Source organism: Lactuca serriola, chromosome 7, assembly GCF_051521515.1.
Source record: "Lactuca serriola cultivar US96UC23 chromosome 7, Lser_US96UC23_V15, whole genome shotgun sequence".
Classification (NCBI taxonomy): domain Eukaryota; kingdom Viridiplantae; phylum Streptophyta; class Magnoliopsida; order Asterales; family Asteraceae; genus Lactuca; species Lactuca serriola.
Genome location: NC_136414.1, coordinates 182,009,137 through 182,032,009, shown reverse-complemented (window position 1 = coordinate 182,032,009; position 22,873 = coordinate 182,009,137). Strand labels below are relative to the sequence as shown.

General features: G+C 34.9%; 4 protein-coding genes across 4 annotated transcripts; 2 read left to right on the top strand and 2 right to left on the bottom strand.

The window, feature by feature from the left end:
- Nucleotides 1–19: 19 nt before the first annotated feature.
- LOC145061026 (protein ROOT INITIATION DEFECTIVE 3-like) lies at nucleotides 20–1,528 on the top strand. Its single transcript, XM_079008391.1, has one exon. It carries the CDS (start codon nucleotides 246–248, stop codon nucleotides 1,464–1,466), a length of 1,221 nt encoding a protein of 406 aa, XP_078864517.1. The 5' UTR covers nucleotides 20–245; the 3' UTR covers nucleotides 1,467–1,528.
- Nucleotides 1,529–8,815: 7,287 nt separating this feature from the next.
- Nucleotides 8,816–11,226, bottom strand: LOC145063559 (uncharacterized; the record flags this gene model as incomplete). Its single annotated transcript, XM_079011152.1, has 9 exons — nucleotides 8,816–8,864; nucleotides 9,141–9,212; nucleotides 9,376–9,486; nucleotides 9,582–9,744; nucleotides 10,103–10,182; nucleotides 10,634–10,718; nucleotides 10,806–10,893; nucleotides 10,983–11,046; nucleotides 11,137–11,226. Coding segments are annotated over 7 exons (642 nt in total), but the record flags the coding sequence as incomplete, so codon positions are not given.
- A 333-nt stretch (nucleotides 11,227–11,559) lies between these two features.
- On the bottom strand, nucleotides 11,560–12,429 carry LOC145064605 (uncharacterized). The gene is made up of 2 exons (XM_079012020.1): nucleotides 11,878–12,429; nucleotides 11,560–11,664 (listed from the first exon to the last, which is right to left on the bottom strand). Exons 1-2 carry the CDS (start codon nucleotides 12,133–12,135, stop codon nucleotides 11,560–11,562), a joined length of 363 nt encoding a protein of 120 aa, XP_078868146.1. The 5' UTR covers nucleotides 12,136–12,429.
- Nucleotides 12,430–17,539: 5,110 nt separating this feature from the next.
- Nucleotides 17,540–19,099, top strand: LOC145064604 (uncharacterized). The gene has a single exon (XM_079012019.1). The coding sequence runs from the start codon at nucleotides 17,540–17,542 to the stop codon at nucleotides 19,097–19,099; it is 1,560 nt and encodes a 519-aa protein (XP_078868145.1).
- Nucleotides 19,100–22,873: the final 3,774 nt, after the last annotated feature.

Below are 22,873 nucleotides of genomic sequence, written 5' to 3'. Positions count from 1 at the left end.
TAAAATTTTATATAGTTAATATCGAGCTTCGAGTTGTCTGATTCAAACTCATGCAACCATGAGCCTGGACGTCGTCGGCGACGACCAATGACACTTTCTGTTCATCTTTGTCCCCAAAAAGTAGAAAATCAAAAGGACGAAAAGGTGAAAAGCTTTGAATTTGGTTACGATTTACGATGATGTCGTTGTCGATTACTTATAAATCGCGTTTGCTAGTCCATCATCGACGCTGTGATTCTGTGTAAATGTTATCGCCACCACCATTGCCGGAAACTGCCCTCACAGCCTCTCCTGAAGGTACGTTCACCGCCTACGATCCATACACTGGAAATGTTGTCGGTCGCTTCAATGACCACCGGTGTCCTCGTAACGGCATCTGCATTCTCGGAAACGACCTATTCGCCGCCTCTCATGTCTCGCCGGAGGCTCGGGCAGGCTATGTCCGAATCTATTACTGGTGGTCAACATCTTGTACACAGAGTGTTCCTCTTCCAGAACCTGTAGCTCCGCTTGTTGCTTCCGTCGACGGATCGTTTGTATTTTCCGGCGGAATTTCAGGTCAGATCCATTCGGTATCCATACATTCAGGAGATGTAATTAGATCATTTCCGGTTCATGAGAAGCCTGTATCTTGCCTTGCGATCAATAGTGATGGATCATTGATTCTCTCAGGAAGTGATGATGGAACACTTGCTGTTCTTCCGATTTTCCTGCTTCTAGATGCTTCGTTTAATACAGAATCGAGATATTCCAATTTCACTAGATTCACCGGACACGAGTCACCGGTGACGGGATTAACCACCGGCGTTGGAAGATCCGGTGGAATTATGATCTCTAGTTCTTTGGACTGTACGTGTAAGGTGTGGAGCCTCGTGAACGGGATCCATCTACAAACGGTGAGATTCCCCAACGAGGTGTGGTGCATGGTGTTGGATCCGTCGGAGACGGAGTTGTTCGCTGCCGGAGTAGATGGAATGATATATAAAAGAAGGCTTAAAGTAGAGACGAGAAAAAAGGTTGCAGAAAGTGGAAAGACGGTGGTGTGGGGAGGGATGCACGGCGGAGGAGTGGTTGCGATGGAAATGCTGAGCTACGGGAGGATTCTTTTAACGGTTTCTGAAAATGGTGAAATTTGTGTATGGGAGGTGGAGAGTGGTAAGATGATACGTGGATTCGGTGAGAAGATTGGAGGAGTTAGTGGAGTTGTGGTGGCGAAAGGTGGTGGTGGTTTTGGAAAGAGATGGGTTGGAAGTGGGGAATGCGGTGGTTATGGCGGAGGGAAGGAGTTGGGTAAGGCGGTGAAGGAGGTGGCGGAAATAGAGAAAGTGTTGAAAGGGGCGGTGGATGACCGGAGCAGGGCGATTAGTAAACTTGAGTCAGCAATTGAGATTAACGACAAGATGCTGAAACTCATGCTCCGGGAGGCCAAAGCAATTGCCAAATATAACGACTCCAATAATAATTAGAATTTGTATCCATTATTTTAATGAATTTATAATGGATTAAATAGGAGTATACTTTTGGGTTATATGATGTTATATGCCATGATTAGACATAAGTTCATCTCCAATACATTGAACTCATATGAGTTCAATGTATTCATACATATACATTCTATCAAAGTTTTAAAATCGATTTTTTAGTTGAACCGGTATGGTTACCGGTTTAACCGGTTTAATCGGTTCGATCGCCGAGTGAACCGGTTTCTATATTTTTCATGTTTTTTTTTTTTCTATTTTCCTACACATACATACGTATATAAATTATGAATTTGATGTTTACAAGTTCAAACATTAAAAATATACATAAAAATAAGTTGTAAATGAATCAAAATACATTAACATAAAACAAAACCATAAGTTTAGTGTTTTACATCTATCGATATACGCTAAAAAGAAAATAAAATATAATACCGAAACAAAATATAGTTTTAGATGAATACAACCACATCAAAAAACTTTATAACATTTAACATATGTTTTTATTTAGAGAAAACTAAATATATTTGAAAATAAAAATACCAAAGTTTATTATGCAAATAATTATTTTTCATGTGTTTTTATTCGGATTAACCGGTTCAACCGGTTTATTTTGACCGGTTCAACCGGGTTTTTCTAAAAACCGGCCGGTTCAATCCGGTTCAAAAATCAATGTAAAACCGGTGATAGTTGCACTGCTCCCTCCCCCGGTTCCCGGTCCAACCGGTTCGACCGTCCGGTTCAAACCGGTTTTTAAAACATTGCATTCCACTCATTATACAACTTTCCTCATTAAACTCTACACTCCATTAAACTCTATACAATTTAATGGATTGTCACATCATTTATCATTTTCTTTTTATTTATTGTTATTAAAAAAATTAATTAGCATGAAATTAAAAATTAAAAACTACAATTAAAATTAACATTAATTTAAAATAAAAAATAAAAAATTATATATATATATATATATATGTGTGTGTGTGTGTGTGTGTGTTTGAGAGAGAGATGAGAGAGAATATAGAGTTCAATGGGGATTGAACTCTCCATTCCATTGAATCCTAGTCATTTTTCTACAATGGGGATTTTAAATTAGGTTTAATGAGATTAAACTCCCCATTAAACCTCCCATTGAACTCCCATTGGAGATGGCCTAATACCTTTATAAAAATATTAAGTCATCATATCAGAATATGTGGTTGTCGAATTGTTCGATATTAACCAATGTTTTAAAACCGGTTTAAACCGGCCGGTCGAACCGGTTGGACCGGGAACCGGTGCAGTGAACGGTTCAACTATCACCGGTTTTATATTGATTTCTGAACCGGACAATTTTTTGAAAAAACCGGTTGAACCAGTCAAAATAAACCGGTTGAACCAGTTAAATCGAATAAAAACACATGAAAAAAAAACAATTTACATAATAAACTTTGGTGAATTTTTTCATATCTATTTAGTTTTTTCTAAATAAAAACATATGATAAATGTGATAATTTTTTTTGATGTGTTTGTATTCATTTAAAACTATATTTTGTTACAGTATTATACTTTATTTCTTTTTGACGTATATGAATTGATGTAAAACACTATAACTTATGGTTATGTGTTATTTTAATGTTTTTGGATTTATCTACAATTTTTTATGTGTATTTTTAATCTTTGAATTTGTAAACATCAAATTCATGATTTATATATGTATGTATGTGTAGGAAAATAGGAAAAAACATGAAAACTATAGAAACCGGTTGATCCGGCGGTCGAACCGGGAACCGGTCAACATACCGGTTCAATTAAAAAACCAGTTTTTAAAACATTGATATTAACTAAATCTTTGAAATTATATCAGACATGAATATTCATACGTTTCTGATCTCAATAAAGAAAATAACAGAAGATTCATGTAGAAGTTAGTGTGAAGATTTCTCTAGCCAATGCAATGTACAAGGCAATGACAAATTAGCATGTAGGTTCAAAGACATATGAAGACATGGACGTGGTCATGGTTCACAAAATATTGCAAAACATCAACGAATTGTCAATTTGCAAGTTGTTCAACACATTTAATCTCTAAGGAGGGAGGGAGTCGTTCCCTCCCAACCCACTGAACCCACTGTCGTATCAATTTTTTTTCATCTTTCTCAACCTCCAACACATGGAAATCCTATCTTTCTGAAGTCACTCAACCCACTTAATTAAAAAAATACAAAACAACTAAGGTACAAGTTTTAAAACACATTCTACAAGAGAAAATGAGAGAGAGATGATGAAGTGAGTTAGTGAAACCAATTAACCAACCCGTTCAAGTGGGAGTGGTGTCGCTGGTAACTCTATTGCGAATTAGGATTTTACCTTTGATTGTTTTGTGTTTTTTTTAATTGAATGGATTGAGTGGGTTCAAAAAGATAGAGTTTGCGTGTGTTGTGGGTTGGAAAAGATGAAGAAAAATAAAAGAGTAAAAGTAATGCGACAGTAGGTTCAGTGGGTTAGTAGGGAATGACTCCCTCTTCTCTAAAGATACTTCCCATCAAAGAGGTGGACAGGCGGTTGGTTGAGTTCATCTCAAAGTTAGGGGGAATAGTATGGAGCATATTTAAAAATTTCTAGAGGTTTTTATGTATAAACGGAAGAACATAAGGGGAAGAAGACTCAAGAAACAACATAACTTCAGATATTTATGAAGGATCAACAGTCTCAATGGCTATTGACAAGAATCACGAAAACTCTCATAGCATCCAAATTAAGGTTTATTTTATGACGTCAAAAGTACATATAAGAAGTCGGTGTATTGTTTTTAAGCTTCGTTTGGTCCATTTTCTCGAGGGTGTTCAGTTTCTTACTAATAATGGGTATGACCGCCTAGATAAACAAACCAAATATTTATAATAGCGACTGAACCCAATCTTGAATTTGAATTTGATTTTGATTAGGAAAGTACATCCAAACCAAAATTTATCGCCATCTAACTATAAAGACATCCAAAAAAATATTAATATTAAGAAATATATATATATATATATATATATATATATATATATATATATATATATAGAGAGAGAGAGAGAGAGAGAGAGAGAGGAATAGGTTCAAATAAAGACAATGAATAAAATGACGAAGTGATCATGATTTTCAACCAATCATTTTAAATGTTGCTTTTGTATAATTACCAAACTAATTAGGGGTAGTTTCGGACTTTTATATATGCAATTAATATGATATCCCTACTTATTTGGAAACTCTCTCCTGTTAGGTTTAAAAGCGGCTCCATTCTTGAAAAGTAACAGCCCCACCTCACGTTTCCCTCTTCCATTTTTTTGTTTCTCTAATCGACATCTTCTCTCAATTAGGAAGAAGCACCTGTTGCAATGGAAATCGATCACGGGCCAAGGCGGCGACAATTACGGCTTATGTATTGTTTTCCTCCCATTGATACTTGGTTGTCTCCTCTGTATGGTAGTCGTCTCCTCCACCCTTACACTTTGTCTCGTTATCTTTCTGATCAATGACATTAGGTCTACGACCTGACAAGGTAAATTAGATCTTTGAAAGTTTTCTTAATATTTGCATTATGATATGCTTCAATTATTTTTTTTTCTTAAAATTTTATACTACTTTATTTAGATAGGGCAAACCATGAACCAAGGCTTCCGTAGTGGCGTCCTTCGGGTTTTTATGCAATGATGAATGTTCTGTGTTTCAATTTAACTTATCTATTTTTCGTTGGGAAAACTCAGGTTTGGATTTCTTTGTCTTTCACCTTAATTTTGTTCCCCACACTTATGTATCAGTTAAACCGATTTAATTTTGTGGGTTTTTGTTAATATACCATCTTAAATCTATTTTTTATGCAATTTCTAAAGACGTGAGATTCTTTGCACTTCGATTACAAATAAATCAAACAATACGGGTGGAAGAAGGTGGATGTGATATAGATTATAGACCTTGGTAGTGATACTCATATGGATCCAAAACCCATTCTTGCTTCATTTGTACAATCTGGTATGTAGTTTATACATTTCATAACATTATCGTATGTTTTCTTTTTCAAGTTTTTTAATACACATTAGTGATATTCTATATTCTAATGCCTTGAAACAATGTTAATTTCAAGGACTGTTTCCAAAGTATTTCAAAAAAGATAGGTCAGTAGCTGTAACGCCCGTAGATCCGGGCTAGTCAATTTTGAGGCAATAAGTGTCGAAAATGACTTTTCGGCAAAAGATTATTTATAATAAATAGTCTTAACCAAGTTGTAGAATATGTCTCAAGGTTTCCGTACATATAAAGAATGCCAAAATCCGAGTTATAACGAAGAAGTTATGGCGCGTCGAAGTTTTACGGCAAAACCGGCACGACACCGGGAAGCGTAAATAGTAAATTTATGATGGAGCTACTTTTAGCCTTATCAATCTAAACAAAAGTTGTAATATATGTTAAACCGAGAACATACAAAAAAATAACGTCCAAATCTGACTTCGTATGAGGAAGTTATGATTTTTCTAAGATTCGGCTTAGTAGTGCACGGCCCGAAGCTCGAATTTTAGTTCAAGCGGTTTTTGGTTTATGCGACCTAAATGAGAGTTGAAGATCTCATTAATAGGAACTCAACGGTAAAAATATAGACAAAAACGGAGTCCGTATGAAGGAGTTACGAATTCTTCGCGGTCATTTAACAATCTAAACGCCTCCTACTGTTAAATTTGAGATCGGTCGAGAATTAGCCGACGGAGTCTAAATGAAAGTTGTAGATCTTGATTTTACCTACGCGTTGAAAAAAAGAACGTCGAAAACAGAGCTCGTATGCGAGAGTTATGATTTTTCTAAGTTTGAAGGCTGATACGCGATAGGGGGTGACGTGGCACCACCAGAATTGGACACGTGGCACCACCAGAAGGCTGCCACATGCCCCAACTCGGCGAGTAGGTCTTCCTACTCGGCGAGTCAATCAGTCAGCACCCCTATAAATAGAGGTGTCGGGTTCCCTCATTTCCTCACCCCTCAACCCTCTTCTTTCTCTCTATATACTCTCTCTCTCTAAGCTCCCTAACCCCCCTAAAAGCCTAGGTAAACCCCCTAGCACCCGAAGGAAGCCCCGAGGCTCCCAGAGTCCCGAGAAAAGAGCCTTTCAACTTGGGAACGCTGCTCCAACGAAGCCCAGTTTTCAAGAAAACCCGCTAAAAGTGAGATACCCCTAACATATCTTTATCTTTAGTATAGCTTATGTTTCATTATAGTAATTTTATTAGGTCCTTAAAATAATTATTTGGGCTATTATTATGAGTTATATAAGTATCGTTTAACACTTATATAACAGTAATAATAGCCAGACTATTAATTTGTCGCGGTTATTGTTAGACTAAACCCTAATGGTATTGATACTAGGTTTTATCGAAGGATAAATTGTTTTGAGAGTATCAAAGCGTTGTCCGAGTGTTGAGTCACCACCTTTCAAGTGAGTGCATAGTCCCTTTCATGAACATGATTTTAATACAAGTATTGATTGAAGTATTAATTATATGTTTATGTGCGAGTTAATTGATGTTGCCTGAAATACGTGTTAAAGAACATACCTGATTATATATGATAATTTAGGATAAAGAGTAGACCTAAATTAATTATGAGGAATATTGGGTAGTATTGTTATACTCAGAGACTAGAACTTTAGTATATGTCATTTATCCGGGAGCATGGATTAGACACAATCATTGTCCCTAGTCCGAGAGTATGGATTGGACATAGTCAACTGTCATTAATTCGAGGGTATGGATTAAGACATAGTCAGTTGTCCTTAATCCGGGAGTATGGATTAAGACATAGTCATCCGTCCTTAGTCCAGGAGTATGGATTAATACATAGTCATTCGTCCCTAGTCCGAGAGTATGGATTAGTTATAATTCTTTTTCATTAATCCGAGAGTATGGATTAGACATTCATCCCTAGTCCGAGAGTATGGATTAGGTAAAGCCGTTCATTTCTAATCCGGGAGTATGGATTAGGTAAAACGGTTAATCTTAGGTTTGAGAGTATGGATAGTCTCGTTGTGAGGATCGACGGGGTGGGATAAGAGTTGCTTACACATATATGGTGAAATTGTATGTTTTGTGAGTTCTAAATTATATATATGATATAACCACTACAAGAAAAAAGGCCTTTTACGACGCTCATTGCGCGTCGTAAAAGGCTCAGACGACGCGCAAATGCGTGTCAAGGAAGGCTCTGTCATAAAGAGAGACGACGCGCATTTACGACGCTCATTTACGACGCGCGTTTACGACACGCAATGCGTATCAAGGAAGGCCCTGTCATAAAGGAAGATGACACGCATTCGCGTGTCGTAACCTTACGACGCGCGTGTTAATGACACGCAATGCGTATCAAGAAAGCCCCTGTCAAGAAAGGCCATGTCATAAATGAAGATGACACACATTTTTGCGTATCGTAAATTTAAATGTTTAAAAAAAATAAATTTATATATTTATTAATTTTTAAATTAAATTTGCATTTAATTTCTCATAATAGAAATAAAATACCATATACAAAAAATACAATCCATTGCATAATATAAAATAAAATTTCATACTCAAAAAATAAAATAAATTACACAAATTGTAATGTCATACAAAGAATCATTCAAATGTTAAACAAAAATAAAACATTGCTAACATGGGTTATACATTCCTATAAAACTAACAAATAATCATACAACTCTTTTTCTTACTGGAAAGGAATGTCAAACATGATTACAAGTCTCCCTTAATCTTGATTACTCACCTGCTTAAGTAGAATGTTGTTGTTGAGAAGGTTACCTAGCAACAGAGAAAAACACAACACCTCTCCCACAATCACAACATCATTTACAGAGAAAGGTTGTCAATTACTTTCATTAAGACTTTCATTCAATCACAAAAATATTAAATAAAGGGTGAAACAGTAACTTACTTGTGATAAGTTGATCTCCCTTAGAGCAAACACAGCTAAAGCATTGAACAAGACCCTATTTCCCTCTTCTTTTAAAGTTTCCAGAATGTTTAGAATGCTCTCCTTACTCATAATATATAATCAATAATCAGATTGAATTATATATTATGAGTAAGTAATAAAGTACATGTAACACAATAAAGTATTATTAAGGAACTTATGAGTTCAAATATTATTTTTTACACTCAGATGCCAAAATATTTTATGTTATTCTTCTACAAGTTGAGAACCAACTCAAACATGAAAGATAATAGTCCATCTGGCAGCTTTTGATGACATGGCAAATGAAATTTCTCAGAGATAGAATAATACCTGTACTATTAAAATGATGGCAACCACAACAGGTGGTCCAATAACTACAACCAAAAACATGCCTTTAATCATGTCTAGAAAGAAAAGAAAGATTGTTTGCTGTAATCATAAATCCCATGTGTTACAAACTTATATCCAAATTTAAATTAAATAAAAAGAGAAAACTGTAAAAACAAATTATATCCAAGGTAATACACCATACAACAAAATAGCAAAGTCCATCAGTATTTTTCAAAAAAACACCGTTTTCTTAATTATTAGAACACATTAGGAAAGCTTTATACTCTTTGATTTAAGAAGCTAAGTAAACTATAAGAAATCCACAACAAAAAGAAACTATAAAAAAATCCACAACAAAAAGATTTGAAAACTTACCTGTCCAGTAAGAAGAGGGGTATCAGCAACAAGCTTGAAAGCAACAGGCCTTGGAGTACGCACAGGCCAAGCCTGCAAATAAAAGGTGCATCAAGTATAAAAGAGAACAAGGAAACTGATATTAAAAACAAGAACTTTGATCATTAGAATAAAAGAGAGAGAGAAAAATAGAGAGGGAAGAAATGGAATGGAATGACTCATTCCATTCCATTCCATTCTATATTCCAACCTTTACCTTGTTTTCTTATCATTATCAGTTGTATCTGCACCTCTTTCATTTCCTGCAAGATTTATGAACGAAGAATGGCATGTGATCGTGAAGATTCCTCATTTGCATCTGTTGTCCCTGTGATTGTAAATTAGTAAAAAAGTACAGAAAACATGAGAATTTAATCATTTATATATTGAAATTTGTTAAATATGAGGAATGATATAACTTACAGGCAAACGATCCCAAACAAGGTGACCATCATTTGGTTTGAGGTGATAATAAGAGCATCCAAAAGCAACAGCAGCCACACCAATGTAAAAGCATGTCCAACCACAAAGCTCACCTTGTAGACTTAGGCATTTTATACCAGGCAGAATCAGGGGCAGTATAAACCTGAGAAGTGGATGCTACTTTGTTTAATTGTAGTTATCACTATTATATAGGTCATCCATAAAAGTTAAAAGGTACACCATTTGAAAGAGAAAACAAGAAAAAGATAAAAAGTGTTATCTGTTAAGGATGAAAAGTGGAAAGAGTAGCTCTTTAAAAAGATTGACAAAATCAGAAAATATATTTCCGTTAACTTGTTAACACAAACCCCTCGCTTTATCAATCTTTTATACGTATATCATAAATCCAAAAAGTTATCTACGTTGAAACCCAACAAACCAAGTTTCAACAAACATAGCAATGGAAATGGAACACCCATGTTAAAATATATACAAGATGAAGGGCATAATCGTCAATCTACCATCGACATATCCCAGGTGCTTCTGTCCTCAACATTGATATCGCCTCTTCATACTCTAAAGCATATACAAACCCCCACAGCTGCACACATTGACATTCATATCAACTCAACTTATGCAAACTATTTATATTAAATTACACTTTTGGTCCCTGAGAATCTCTAATTTTTCTGATTTTGGTCCCAAAAAGTTTTCTCTTGCAACTTTAGTCCTTATTTGACTATTTTTGGTCCCGAACCATTTTTTCAATTTTGGTCCCCAAAAATTCTCTTACAATTTTGGTCCTTTGAAATTTCTTGTAGAGTTTCAGTCCTTGTTCTAAGTAAGATGACCATTTTTGGTCCCTGAGTATTGCTGATCTTTTCAATTTTAGTCCCAACTCATTTTACTTGGAACGAAGAGTAAAAACGTTACAAAAACCTCAAATAACGATCAAATTTGCAAGAGAATTTTGTAGGACCCAAATTGAACAAAATCAGCCATACTCGAGGACCAAAAATGTAATTTTTGCAAAAATAAGTGAGAGAAAGCACCTCAATTTCCTTCACTTCAAATTCTTGGGTGTGTGACAAACAAGAGTTACCATAAGTTTCTGAGGCCAAACTTGACCCATTCAATCTGGGGAAAAAAAATATGCAAATTGCCAAATTACCATATTATCCCTCAAAAAGAAAAATAGGAATGATGCAAGTGCAACACTCTTACAAGTCACTATCGAGATACAATGCAAAATGATTTCCCCCACCAAGCGCTAAATACTCAGTTGAACAAAGAGTAAAATACCGATTCACCCCTAATAAATGCACAATTAACATAATAAATCCCAAATAAATATTAAAATTATACAAGATTTTTTTATATACTATCAAGAAAATGCAGTACCTGTGGGGCGATATATAACAGGACGCCCTGGTGTATTTGTAAACACAAATGTATCATTCGATCCCTGTATAGTATTTACTCATCATAGTGAAAAAGGGTAGAAAAGTCTTTTGTCAACATATAGAGAAACGAACTTAATTAAACAATTACAAACCTGGTATCTTTTCTTTGTTGATGGTTTCAAAGGTGCCTCAACTAAACCACCAAACACTGCACCTTTACGATCTCCAACAACCTGAAAATGTTTAATCAAGTTTCAGTTAAAGGGTAAAGTTGACATTTTGCATAGTTACTGAAGACAAGACATTACTAGTAGACTTAACCCAGGGCAAAGATTGCTTCTTCTATATAAGGTTGAAAGAGATATGCCATGCCTCCATGTACTAACATATAAAAAAGATAATGATATATCAAGATTGAAGAATAATGTGAAACTGAAAATATGATGAAGATGAAATTTTACCTGTATAGTAAGACCCATTTCTTTCCTTGACTGAGAATAGGGAGTGCAACATAAAGATCAGAACGTGTATTTTCTGTCATAAGTTGTGAAGGTTCTGACATTTTTGGAAGTTTATCAGAAGGAAAATCTAAGAACAAGAGCCTCAACAAGTGCTCCAGTTCCACCAACAGGGTATTCTAAACTACAACCTGGTTTATACCATTCTGCAAACATATAAATCTGCAAATATGTGGATATATATACGGGCAAAAGATTAGACATTTAGAGAACTATAAAATATGAAGGAATAGAATGGATTCTGTTTGGTTGGAATGGAATGGATGAGGACATGTGGTAATGGAATAGCCCATTCCATTCCTTCCTCAATTCCATCATACCAAAAAGTAAAACTACCTTAAAAGAAACTTTTTAATGTATGATATAACTATGTACCATTTCTGCTGAAAGAACACCATCGGATTTCACTCCAGCAAGTAAGAAAGACAAAAGATCCACCCAATTTCTAATGAAAGGATCTTTGAGTCCCAATGAATCAACTATTTCTGAAAAAGGGCGTAAAAGCTTTGTGGCACCAAGAACACCTTGAGGTCCCATTTTTGCAAATGATTTTAGGAGTGGATATGCATATCTAACTCCAGCAGTAGAAACAACTCCCAAATCACCTCGAATAGATAAAGGTGGCAAAGCCATGGCAGCTGCAGATAATGGAAGTATTGCATCAACCAAGACTGGAACATCTTCTTCTTGATTACATTGTTGTGTGTTTCTCCTTGGTTCATTACTCACATCGCCCTAACAAAAACGAAGGAATCCCATTACTAAACCCTAATCCTAAAGTGTATTAGTTCGTTCACAGAGATTAGATTTCATGAAGATAAACCCTAAGATTAAAAGGTCAAAGAATTGCACAAAAGGTCATATCAGAAATAGAATTTCAAATCGATGATCAGGAATTGAACTAAACTTGATCGAACTATTTTATTATTGATGGTGGCAGCTTAGGGCTTAGAGAGAGAGAGAGAGAGAGAGAGAGTGAGTGAGAGTACAGAGGTAAAGGAAGACAAACCGATTCAAAAGGATGTGCTGATCCCAATTTCACAAATCGGCGTTCCAAAACCAAAATTCCCGATCCCAATCGCATTTCTGTGCAATCCAATTTGCCAATTTCACGTTTCAGGTATGCTTACTTTGGCAAATTACAGTCTTTAGGCTGCCACCTCCACTTTTGATATGAAGTCGTCGCTTGCTTTATAGAGAGATATGAAGTCGAGACAAAAAGACGAGATTGACCCATCTGGTAATAAACGGACTCGGGAAGCTGAACAAAATGACCCGAGATTGACCCATCTAGTAACAACGCTATTGATGCCATTCCTTCCATTTTCGACTATTCATCCTCCACTTCCTCTACTGCTACTTCTTCACCATCTTCTATTTTTTCTGTATTTAGACTTGAGAGTATAATTAGGGCTTTTTCTAACAATTTCAACATCGAGTGGGAGATATGGTGGTTCCAGTAGGTAGAAGTGAGGGAAGAAGTAAGCAACAGTCAATGTGGGGAGGGGGAAGGAAGGAGCGTCCAGGGCAAGAGGGAAAGGAGAAAAAAAAAGGAAGGCGGGATTTTTAATTTTTTCAGAATTTCATTTCCCCTACTGTTAAGGGATGGAACGCACGTTCCATTAAAAATTATAAAGCGACATCCTTAGACGACGCACATTTTATTATAGGTGCCCTCCGTGTTTTTTTTAGACACTAATTTAAGGGCGCGCAATAATGCGTGTCTTCTATCCTTAAATTTTTTGAAGAGATGACATTTTTCTAATTTCACTCTCCTTTGCGTAACATAGATCAATGAGCGTCGTATTTTGTGCGTCGTAAAAGGCCTTTTTTCTTGTAGTGAACATTGTGGGATTGAAATCTCTATGTACTCACCAGGTTTCCCAACCTGACCCACTTAGTTTATTTATATCACAGGTGTCGATATGAAGTGACATTACACTGAGAGATTAAGGAGATATAGATCACTAGTGTAAATGAATGTAAGTTCTGTTTATGCTTATGTTTCTGTATTGACGATGACATCCCAAACGTTTTAAAATGAATAAAAATACATTTCTTCATAAATGCTTTGATAACGTATTTATCATGTTTTACTGGGAACAAATTCCGCAACATTTTTATTAAAAGAAGTACTCTAATTTTTTTTTTATAAAGCATAAACAAAATCAGTCTTTTCTGGCCGTGAAAAATAGGGATGTCACAGTAGTCTAGTTTCAGTTGGTTGAAGGTGAAAAAGGCAAATAAATGTTGAAGATATCATTTTGTTGTGAGTTGGTTCATGGTTCCATCTGCAATGTGATACACTTTAATTGCAGTCCAATATGAATTATATAAGACATTGATAATATATGTATATTCTTAATGGAATTTATGTTAGTTTCAAACCATGCTTATTGCATATAATATTTTTTATATTCATAAATGAAATTGTCTAACTTATTTTGCTACTCAAAATTTATTTATTGGATGTTCAAAGTATGAATATTAACTTAATGTTTCATTCTAAATTGAATTATATATATGCTAGTATGAATCTGCAATGTTAATTAGCTTTAGTTAATATTCTCATCAGAATTTTATAATAATATATGCACATAAACATAACATTTTGGACATTCTAACGTGAATCTGCATAGTTCTTTCAAATTCTGTATTTTTTTTTTCAAAAATCAAGTTAAAATTAGTGTTTTAAAAATTCAAACTTTGAAATCCTAAATAATTAACAAAAATTAAAAATAGTTATCTATAAGAATCTCAAAAAAAATCCTCCAGAAATCTGATTTCCTTATTTATCTCTTTCACTTTTACCATATTGCCCTTACATATTAATTAATCTATTTTTGATACTATTGTTTTATTAATTACCAAGAATTACTTAATTAAAGAAAATGATTGGCTTAGAATTGTCCTCATTGTCTTCACTTTAACTAGTGTCAAAGAACTATCTGATATATATATATATATATATATATATATATATATATATATATATATATATATATATATATATATATAGGCTTGGGGAATATGTGACTGTTATATACCTAATATTATGTATAGAACTATCAAAAAGTACATCATTTTAACAAAATTCAATCAAATACCTTTACCATATTTCTTGTATCCTCTATTAGAGCATATGTTAGGCTTTGTATATATTTTTTTATGGAGTTTTATAAGTTTAATTTTGCACCATAAACCGTGTATAAGAATATTTTGCCAACTACATGTAGTTCGGTATGTTGAAATTTATTATAGAAAACTATAGTGAAAGATTGAATTGTTCATTAAAAACCCGATAAAGCTCTTCCCATAATCCATAAAAAAACAATGCAAGTATACGTAAGGTAGGTGTCGGAGGAAGTTATGAAGCTTTGATTTAAGGTCTAATAAAAAACACATTTGAAATACCTAGATGTTGGGGATGAATTCCAAAATAAAATATAATATGAGTTCAAAAGTTATAGGAAGAAGCTAATAGTGAAAGAAAATTGTGTTTTTTTAATCAAATAAAGTCAATATAGATGGTTCTATACCTAATATTACATACATGACAGCTACATATTCAGTTTTCCCTATATAGATATATCATTGTGTCCCTTGACGATCACAAATGTCTAAAAAACATCTTTATATCATGGAGAAGTTCGATCTACCATGTGATATTCATTGATGTCGAAGGCAAGTGCAGTTAAATTATCTAAGTGGCGATTTGTGATGATATCATTGTTGATGTCATCACCATTCTCTACATTAGATATTATGTGTAACACGTGTGTATTACACGGGTTGATTAAAAATTTTAAATATCAATGTGTAACATTAAACATTTTTTAAAGTAGAAATTTAAAATATATACAAACAAAATGATGAATAAGTAAGTAATTCAATCTATACGATTGACAAAATAATTTATATTCAGAAGTCATTACTTGATCATAATGATCTTTATACCTTTCAACACAATGCAGCAAAAGGGGACAAAATTTGTGCAGGTAAAACTCATGGAGCTCACACCACCTATTGAAGCAACTTATGATGAATTCAATTCACCATGCTAGCACCTAAAAGTACAACAACCTAGCTCCAAGAAAACACTTAAACATTAATAAGTCTAACAACAAAGCAACCACGAAGACCCGTGATAATTTTAGAATTCACCAACACTCATCCAAAAGCCATAAACATAAGTAAAAGCCTTCAAAGATCAACATATATACCAAGATTTTTCAAAAGTGTCAACAACTTGAATATTGGAGGAAAGCTCCATAAATACCTTGCATTTTAAAATATTCTATTTTCATATCTTTATAATAGCTATTCTTTAGTTTTAAAAGTAAAGTCGCATTCTCATGCTTTTTGATTGAGTAACTATTCTTTATTTTTTTAAAGTAAAACAACTAACATTACGAAAATGTTTAATTTATATCGATTCAAACAAAATGCCGTAATATATAATATCAAAATGAATAAATTATATTTTTATAAAGTACAAGTCAAAGTTGAATTATAGTCATATACTTACAATCTTTTTATAAATTATATCATTGAACAATTATAACTAAATTAAGTGTTCGGATACAATTAACTCAAATTAATTTTTATATTATTCAAACACGTATTTATTTAATAATAAAATTACATTAATAACACATTTAAATAAATAATAGTAAGCAATCAGTTATAATCAATTAGAATTAATTGCTATAATAATATGACTTAATTACTTTAATGGTATGACACTAAAATAAAAATGGAAAAAATAAGAAAATGACATATGGAAACAAAATTACTCTATATTAATGAAAAAATTACATGTGTTAAGATTAAAGAGAATGTGTCATTTAGCAAAAATATCTTTATTTATTAGGATAAAGATATAACAAATTTAATAACGAGTAGTGCTACTTTACATAAATGAAAATCTCTCAATTGTCTATTTCAGATTCGTGGCATGTCACATGTCAGATCCAATTTAGATGTTTTGTCATCCAATTTTTTATTTCTCTAATTTGGCTACAAATTTATCTTCCATTTGGTGTATTTTAAGTTTTTAACTTTAAATCACACAAACTTGGGGATTTCTATAAGTATAAATTGTGTGACCGATATCTTATTAGTTTTACATTAGTCAGTTTCAATTATCATGATTTGGCAATATCTACCAACTTTAGAAATCAATTGTAGGCCTTTAAAGTTATAACAAAATTAAAAACATTCCTTCTTTATGAAATATTGAACTAGAGATACACAACCAAACTAATTTGAAAAAACCCAAAATTCGACATTTGATTTGTATGTAGATTTAGGAAAACCGAATATGATAAATTTGATTCGTCGGATCAACATGGGTTCTCAAAAGTTTTGGAATACTAGATTTGAACCCGAATTGACAATCAATGTTAACCAATTCATTAATGCTAGGAACGAGACCAAAATTTTTGGTTCTACTCCCCATGATATGGACTACATACAAAAAACTGTCATTTTACTTGAAGACGAACTTATACACCTGTTAGTATATATATTATTAGCCCACTTTTTTATGGGCCCTTTTGTCTTTAGCCCATTAGGGTTTCTGTCTAGCTAGTATTTATATCCGCTTTATTCCTTGTAGTCTTTATGCTTTTATCTAAGAACCCTTGCAATTTCTCTTTGTTATAATCATATGACAATGTTATCATGGTATCAGAGCAGAGGTTTGATATGTTGTTAGAAGTCTTTGTAATTTCTAGGGTTACTGTAGCATGTCGTTTTTGTTCATTGTCACTGGTATTCGTTTTTTTGATGTGTTGATTCGTTTCTGCTATTGATTCGTTGCTGCTGTTGGTTTGTTGCTGTTGTTGGTTCGTAATTGTTGTTGATTCGTTATTCAAGTGATTGCTTCCACTGGTTTGTTACTCCTTTCATTCTCAGATTGTCATATTGTCATTGTGGTTATTCATTCACTATCAACACGACTGGAAAGGATGACTCCCTTCAGTCAATCAATACTCGTTTGGATTGAAAGAATTATATGTATTGGAGTTACGTTATGAAGAACTTCCTTCGTGGGAAGAATATGTGGGGCTATGTCACTAGGACTAAATCCAAACCCTCAGTACCTCAAACTGAGAATTTTGATATGTTGCTTGATGCTTGGGAGACTGATAACTCCAAGGTTATTACTTGGATCAATAACTCTGTTACTCAGTCCATTGGTATGCAGTTGGCTAAGTATGACACAACAAAGGAAGTTTGGAATCACTTAGAGAGACTGTATACTCAGTCCAATTTTGCTAAACAATACCAGTTGGAATATGATATTCGTGCCCTTCAACAGAATGACCAAAGCATTCAAGATTTCTATGCTGCTATGTCTGATCTTTGGGATCAATTGGCTCTTACTGAATTTAAAGAGTTAAAAGACTTTGAGCCTTACATTTCTAGGAGGGAAGAACAACTCTTGGTTCAGTTCTTGATGACCTTGCGTTCTGATTTTGAAGGTCTTCATGGAACAATTCTTCATCGCTCTCCACTTCCTTCAGTTGATTCAATTGTCCATGAGTTAATTGCAGAAGAGACTCGTATCAAGTCCCATGCAGATAAAGGGTTTAAATCAACCTCTACTCCTACTCCCGCTCTTGCTGTGCTTGCTGTCTCCTCCAGTCATTCTCGACAAACTTTAAGAGTCTTTTATAATGAGTGTGCATTCTGCAAACAAAAGAATCATTGGAAAGCTCAGTGTCCATTGTTAGTCAACAAGGGTAAATCTGGTCAACCTCAGTCAGGGCAACAAAATAGGTCTGGTCAACAGAAGTTTCAATCGTGTTCCTCTGGTACTCCTCCATGGACCCCTTGTTCTCCACAGTTTGTTGATGTTGCTGCTATTCCACCAGTTGACATAGAATCTGTTGGACATATGCCACCATCTGCATTGGATCCCAAGGTGTTTAAGAGCTTTAGACAGTATTTGGCTTCTAATCCCAATGCCATGTCTGCATCTATGTCTCATTCTGGTCCTTCTTCATCTGGTACTTCAGGTATTCCCTCATCTTTGTGGATTTTAGATTCTGGTGCAACCCATCATATGACTCCTCATTTGTCATCATTTACTTCTTTGTCGCAATTGTCATCTATTTCTGTTAAGTCTGCTAGTGATACATCTATGCTAGTTGAGGGTGTTGGGTCTGTCTCTGTTTCTCATATCACTCTTCCTGATGTTTATTACATTCCCAAACTTACTTTGAACCTTGCCTCAGTCAGTCAGTTATGCAAGTCTTGTAACTGGGTGTTCTTTTCTGATTCTATCTGTGTTATACAAGATCAACACACCCAGAAGGTGATTGGGATCGGCCGTAGGGTGGGGGAACTATATGTCTTGGAGGTCCTCAAAGCATCTGATGTTGCTGCTTCCAACATTGATTTATCTTCTTTTCGTTTGATTCCTTTGTCGTCTGAGTTTTATCTTTGTCATTCTCGTTTGGGACATGTGTCTGTATCACGTTTGAATTTCTTAGCATCTAGTGGTGTTTCGGGTCATTTAAACTCTTGTGATATTTCTGATTGTAGTGGTTGCAAACTAGCAAAATTTGCTAGCTTTACCCTTCCATAAAAGTATGTCTTGTTCTACTGCTCCTTTTGATAATATTTATTTGATGTGTGGGGTCCTGCACCAGTATCCACAAAGGGTGGGTCAACCTATTATGTATTTTTTTTATAGATGATGATACTTGATATACATGGGTTTATCTTATGAAACACAGATCTGATTTCTTTGATATCTACAACAATTTTAGAGCTCTTGTTAAAACTCAACATTCGGCTGTGATTAAGTGCTTCAGGTGTGACTTAGGGGGTGAATATACCTCTAATGATTTCACTCAGTTACTTGCTTCTGATGGTACCATACACCAGTCTTCGTGTACTAACACACCTCAGCAAAACGATGTGACAGAACGAAAACATCGTCATATTGTTGAGACTGCTCGCTCATTGCTCCTGTCTGTGCAGGTCCCTAGTGCCTTTTGGGGAGAAGCAGTCCTAACTGCTGTGTATGTGATTAATCGTATCCCTACTTCATTGAATTCAGGAATATCTCCTTTTGAGAAGTTATATGGTCATTTACCAGACTACTCTCCCTTATGAGTTTTTGGATGTACTTGTTTTGTTCTCCGTCCTCATGTTGAAAGGAACAAGCTGGGGCCGAAATCTGCTATTTGTGTATTTTTGGGGTATGGTATTGGTCAGAAAGGATACCGTTGCTATGATCCTGTGAGTCAGAAGTAACGTGTCGGGAAACATATAACTTCTGCATATTGATCCTTTTAATGAAGATATAGAGGCTCAAGACTCATCTATGCCACATGATCCCTCAACACATGACACACCCACTTCTTCAGAGGGTGCCTCAACTCCACCTGTTTCTGAGCCTGATCCTCCGATTATTGAAGTTGAGGATCCACCTCCACCACCACCCCTTAGGAGATCTTCTCGTCCTGTCAAGTCCACCAATGTGACAACCGTTAATTTTTGGTCAAGTCAAAGTCAACCAAAGTCAACAAGTCAAACCGGTCAACTCATCTAACCCTTGTATATTAGGGTTTCCATTATGATTCTTATTGTACAACTCTCAATCTTAATACAAAGTATCACTTAGAGTTTTCACGTGTTCGGAAATTCTAAACCCTAATCAGGGTAAGTGATGAGTCTACTCGATAAAACATTATTCCATACCCCTCGGGAGCGTATAACAATCATAACGAGGCTTAACGGGGTGTACGAACCTTGCGTTACAAAGCCAAACACTCAAAAAGGTCACAAACATAGTCTTTCTCAACCTCTTTCACTCTATCTCTCTACCTCAAATCTCTCCCAAATCTCTCCAAGTATGTGAAATCTCTCCCAAATCTCTCTAAGTACGAAAAATCTCTTCAAAATCTCTCTCAAAACTTCTTTCAACTTTTTATAATCATCCGGGTTATCCCGACACTTAACTTGGTGAAAAACCGCTCGAAACGGGAAGATACTTTGAAAAATAGCCATATAGGGCCGAAGCCCTATTAAGAACCGAAGCCTCCCTCTAGAACCGATACCCCATAATGAACCGAAACCTGCTGGGCAAAAACCACTTGGACCGAATCAAACCTCGGAAGACCGAAGGTCCCTTCGGACCGAAACCACCCTTTGCCCTATTTCGCCTTCAGGTCATCTCGCCTTCGGGCTATTTCGCTTCATTTACCTTCGGTTCATTCCGCTTCCGGGCCACCTTCGGTCCTATCCTCACAACCGAACTTCAGTCCCAACCTCTAAGGGCCGAACCCTCGCACCTTCGGTCCCTATGCGAGCAACTTCGCTGTAAAGCCTTTTCTTCCCGGTTTTCGACTAGTTTTGCGTTTTAAGCCCGTTTTTGATTATTTTAACATGAGATTTTCACCCAAAATTATATTTAAACATATAAAACCCCATATTTCATGATTTTATCATGTTTTGGGTATAATCCTTATCCAATATTAGTGGGTATGATATTTTAGGTAGAGTGTTGACCTTGCCTTAGTATATGACACAAGCAACCACCCCATACCAACTCTATGACCAGCCCTTGTCCTTCCACCATTCCTAGTCATTTCATTGTCCTTTTCCCACCATTTTCCAGCCACACTCTTAGTCAAAGGCTGGAAAAACTCTTATCTCTCCTCTCATTTCTCTTATTCTCCACCAAAGAACAAACTCCATTCTCTCTCACTTCTCTCTCTAAATTTCGAGATTCCAAGGCTGATTCTCAAGTTCTTCATCTACTTTTGGTAAGTAATATTATCCTTCATATGATTATTCCACCTCTTTCTACTCAAATCATAGGTTTCTTACACAAACTTCATCATATTTGTGTTAGAACTTCGAATCTTCAAGCATCTCCCAAGTGTTCTTGACTTGGAAACTCCTTTTATTCATCATACATCTACTAAAATCAATCAAGGTGAGTTCATACCCCTATCTTTTCATGTTTTCCAAAGTTTTAGGGGGGGGGATACAAGTTAAAACACCAAGAACACAACTAAACTCATCCAACAGCTTTCATCAGAAAAGTTGAGTCTTATTCACGGACTGTTTTGACCATCTTAAACTTAATATTTTTCAAAATTGTTTAATATGCAAATATTTCAGATTCTTAACTTTAAAATGACTACTTGCACATATCCATACAATTTTTCTACAATTTATGGTGATTTTTACAAAGCAACCTATCATTTCAAGAACAAATCCGGACCTTTCTGTGAATATGGACATTTTTACACAAGTTAAATGTCTTCAAAAATCATAATAAAATTTAGGAACAAACTAGAAACATTTTCCAAACTCCCAAAATTTATGGACTCTGATTTCGACTTCAAATGATTTTCTGTGATTTTTCTAAGAACAGGAACGAAAAGGTTAAAAAAAAATTAGAAAATGGTTAACAATTTCATTTACACCTTGTAACTTGTTGAGCAAGGTGTGTATCATTATGTGCATATATGTGTTGTATTATATGTCATTTTGTCTTGGTAAATAGACATACATCAGAAAACAAATGGATTCTTACCTCCACAAGTATGGTAATTAGTTATAATAAACAAATTTTATATCCATTGCATACAAACATTTTCATAAACTATAATAGGTATAGTTTATGTTCATTTACATTAAAAACAATTTGATAAAATATGACAAAGATATTTTATGTTATACGAGCAAACTTCCTACGAAAGGTTTTATTTCTACACAAAAGAGTTTTCGGTTCACCTCACATAAATTTGTTAATGAATAACTTTGTGAGACATTCGCTTCACGTTACTTTTAAAGTAGCGCATCAAAAGTCCTGTAATTGTAACCAGAGTCTCTTAGAGGGAGAGCGTGATAGTTGTGTATAGATCTATATTGGGATTGACACCCCACACCTTGTTGTTAGCTGCAGTAGGACCTCGAGGTCTACAGGTGACAAATGTCATTAACGTCTGACGCCTGAAGAACGTCGTCTACAAGGCTGACTGAGTCATAACATGGTTATAATAACTCACTTAGGGTATTCACAAAACATAAGATTTACGCGGTGTTCTATCATTAAATCGTATTTATGACAACCTAAACTTGTGCATGTCTTCATAAGTACAGAAAACATGGATACACTTCTAGTCTTAGGATAGCTAAGACTACATCTTAACTAGATTTGTAGGTTTCAGGTATAACTGTTGAGTGTATAAGTTGGAGTTATATAAGAGTTCAGTCATAAATCGACTTAGAATTGGTGGGCCCACCCTATTTCCTGTTCCTTGTTTGGTTGTAGGCCTAGGGCAGACCCATTATATTCGAAAGTTTATTTAACTTGAATTTTATATAACTTATATACACC

Coding starts and splice junctions, on each gene's coding strand:
- LOC145061026 (XM_079008391.1), top strand. CDS start 246: ATGTTATCGCCACCACCATTGCCGGAAACTGCCCTCACAGCCTCTCCT.
- LOC145064605 (XM_079012020.1), bottom strand. CDS start 12,135: ATGGCTTTGCCACCTTTATCTATTCGAGGTGATTTGGGAGTTGTTTCT. Junction 11,665..11,877: donor GTGTTCTTTCAGCAGAAATG/GTACATAGTTAT, acceptor ACATATTTGCAG/ATTTATATGTTTGCAGAATG.
- LOC145064604 (XM_079012019.1), top strand. CDS start 17,540: ATGAAGAACTTCCTTCGTGGGAAGAATATGTGGGGCTATGTCACTAGG.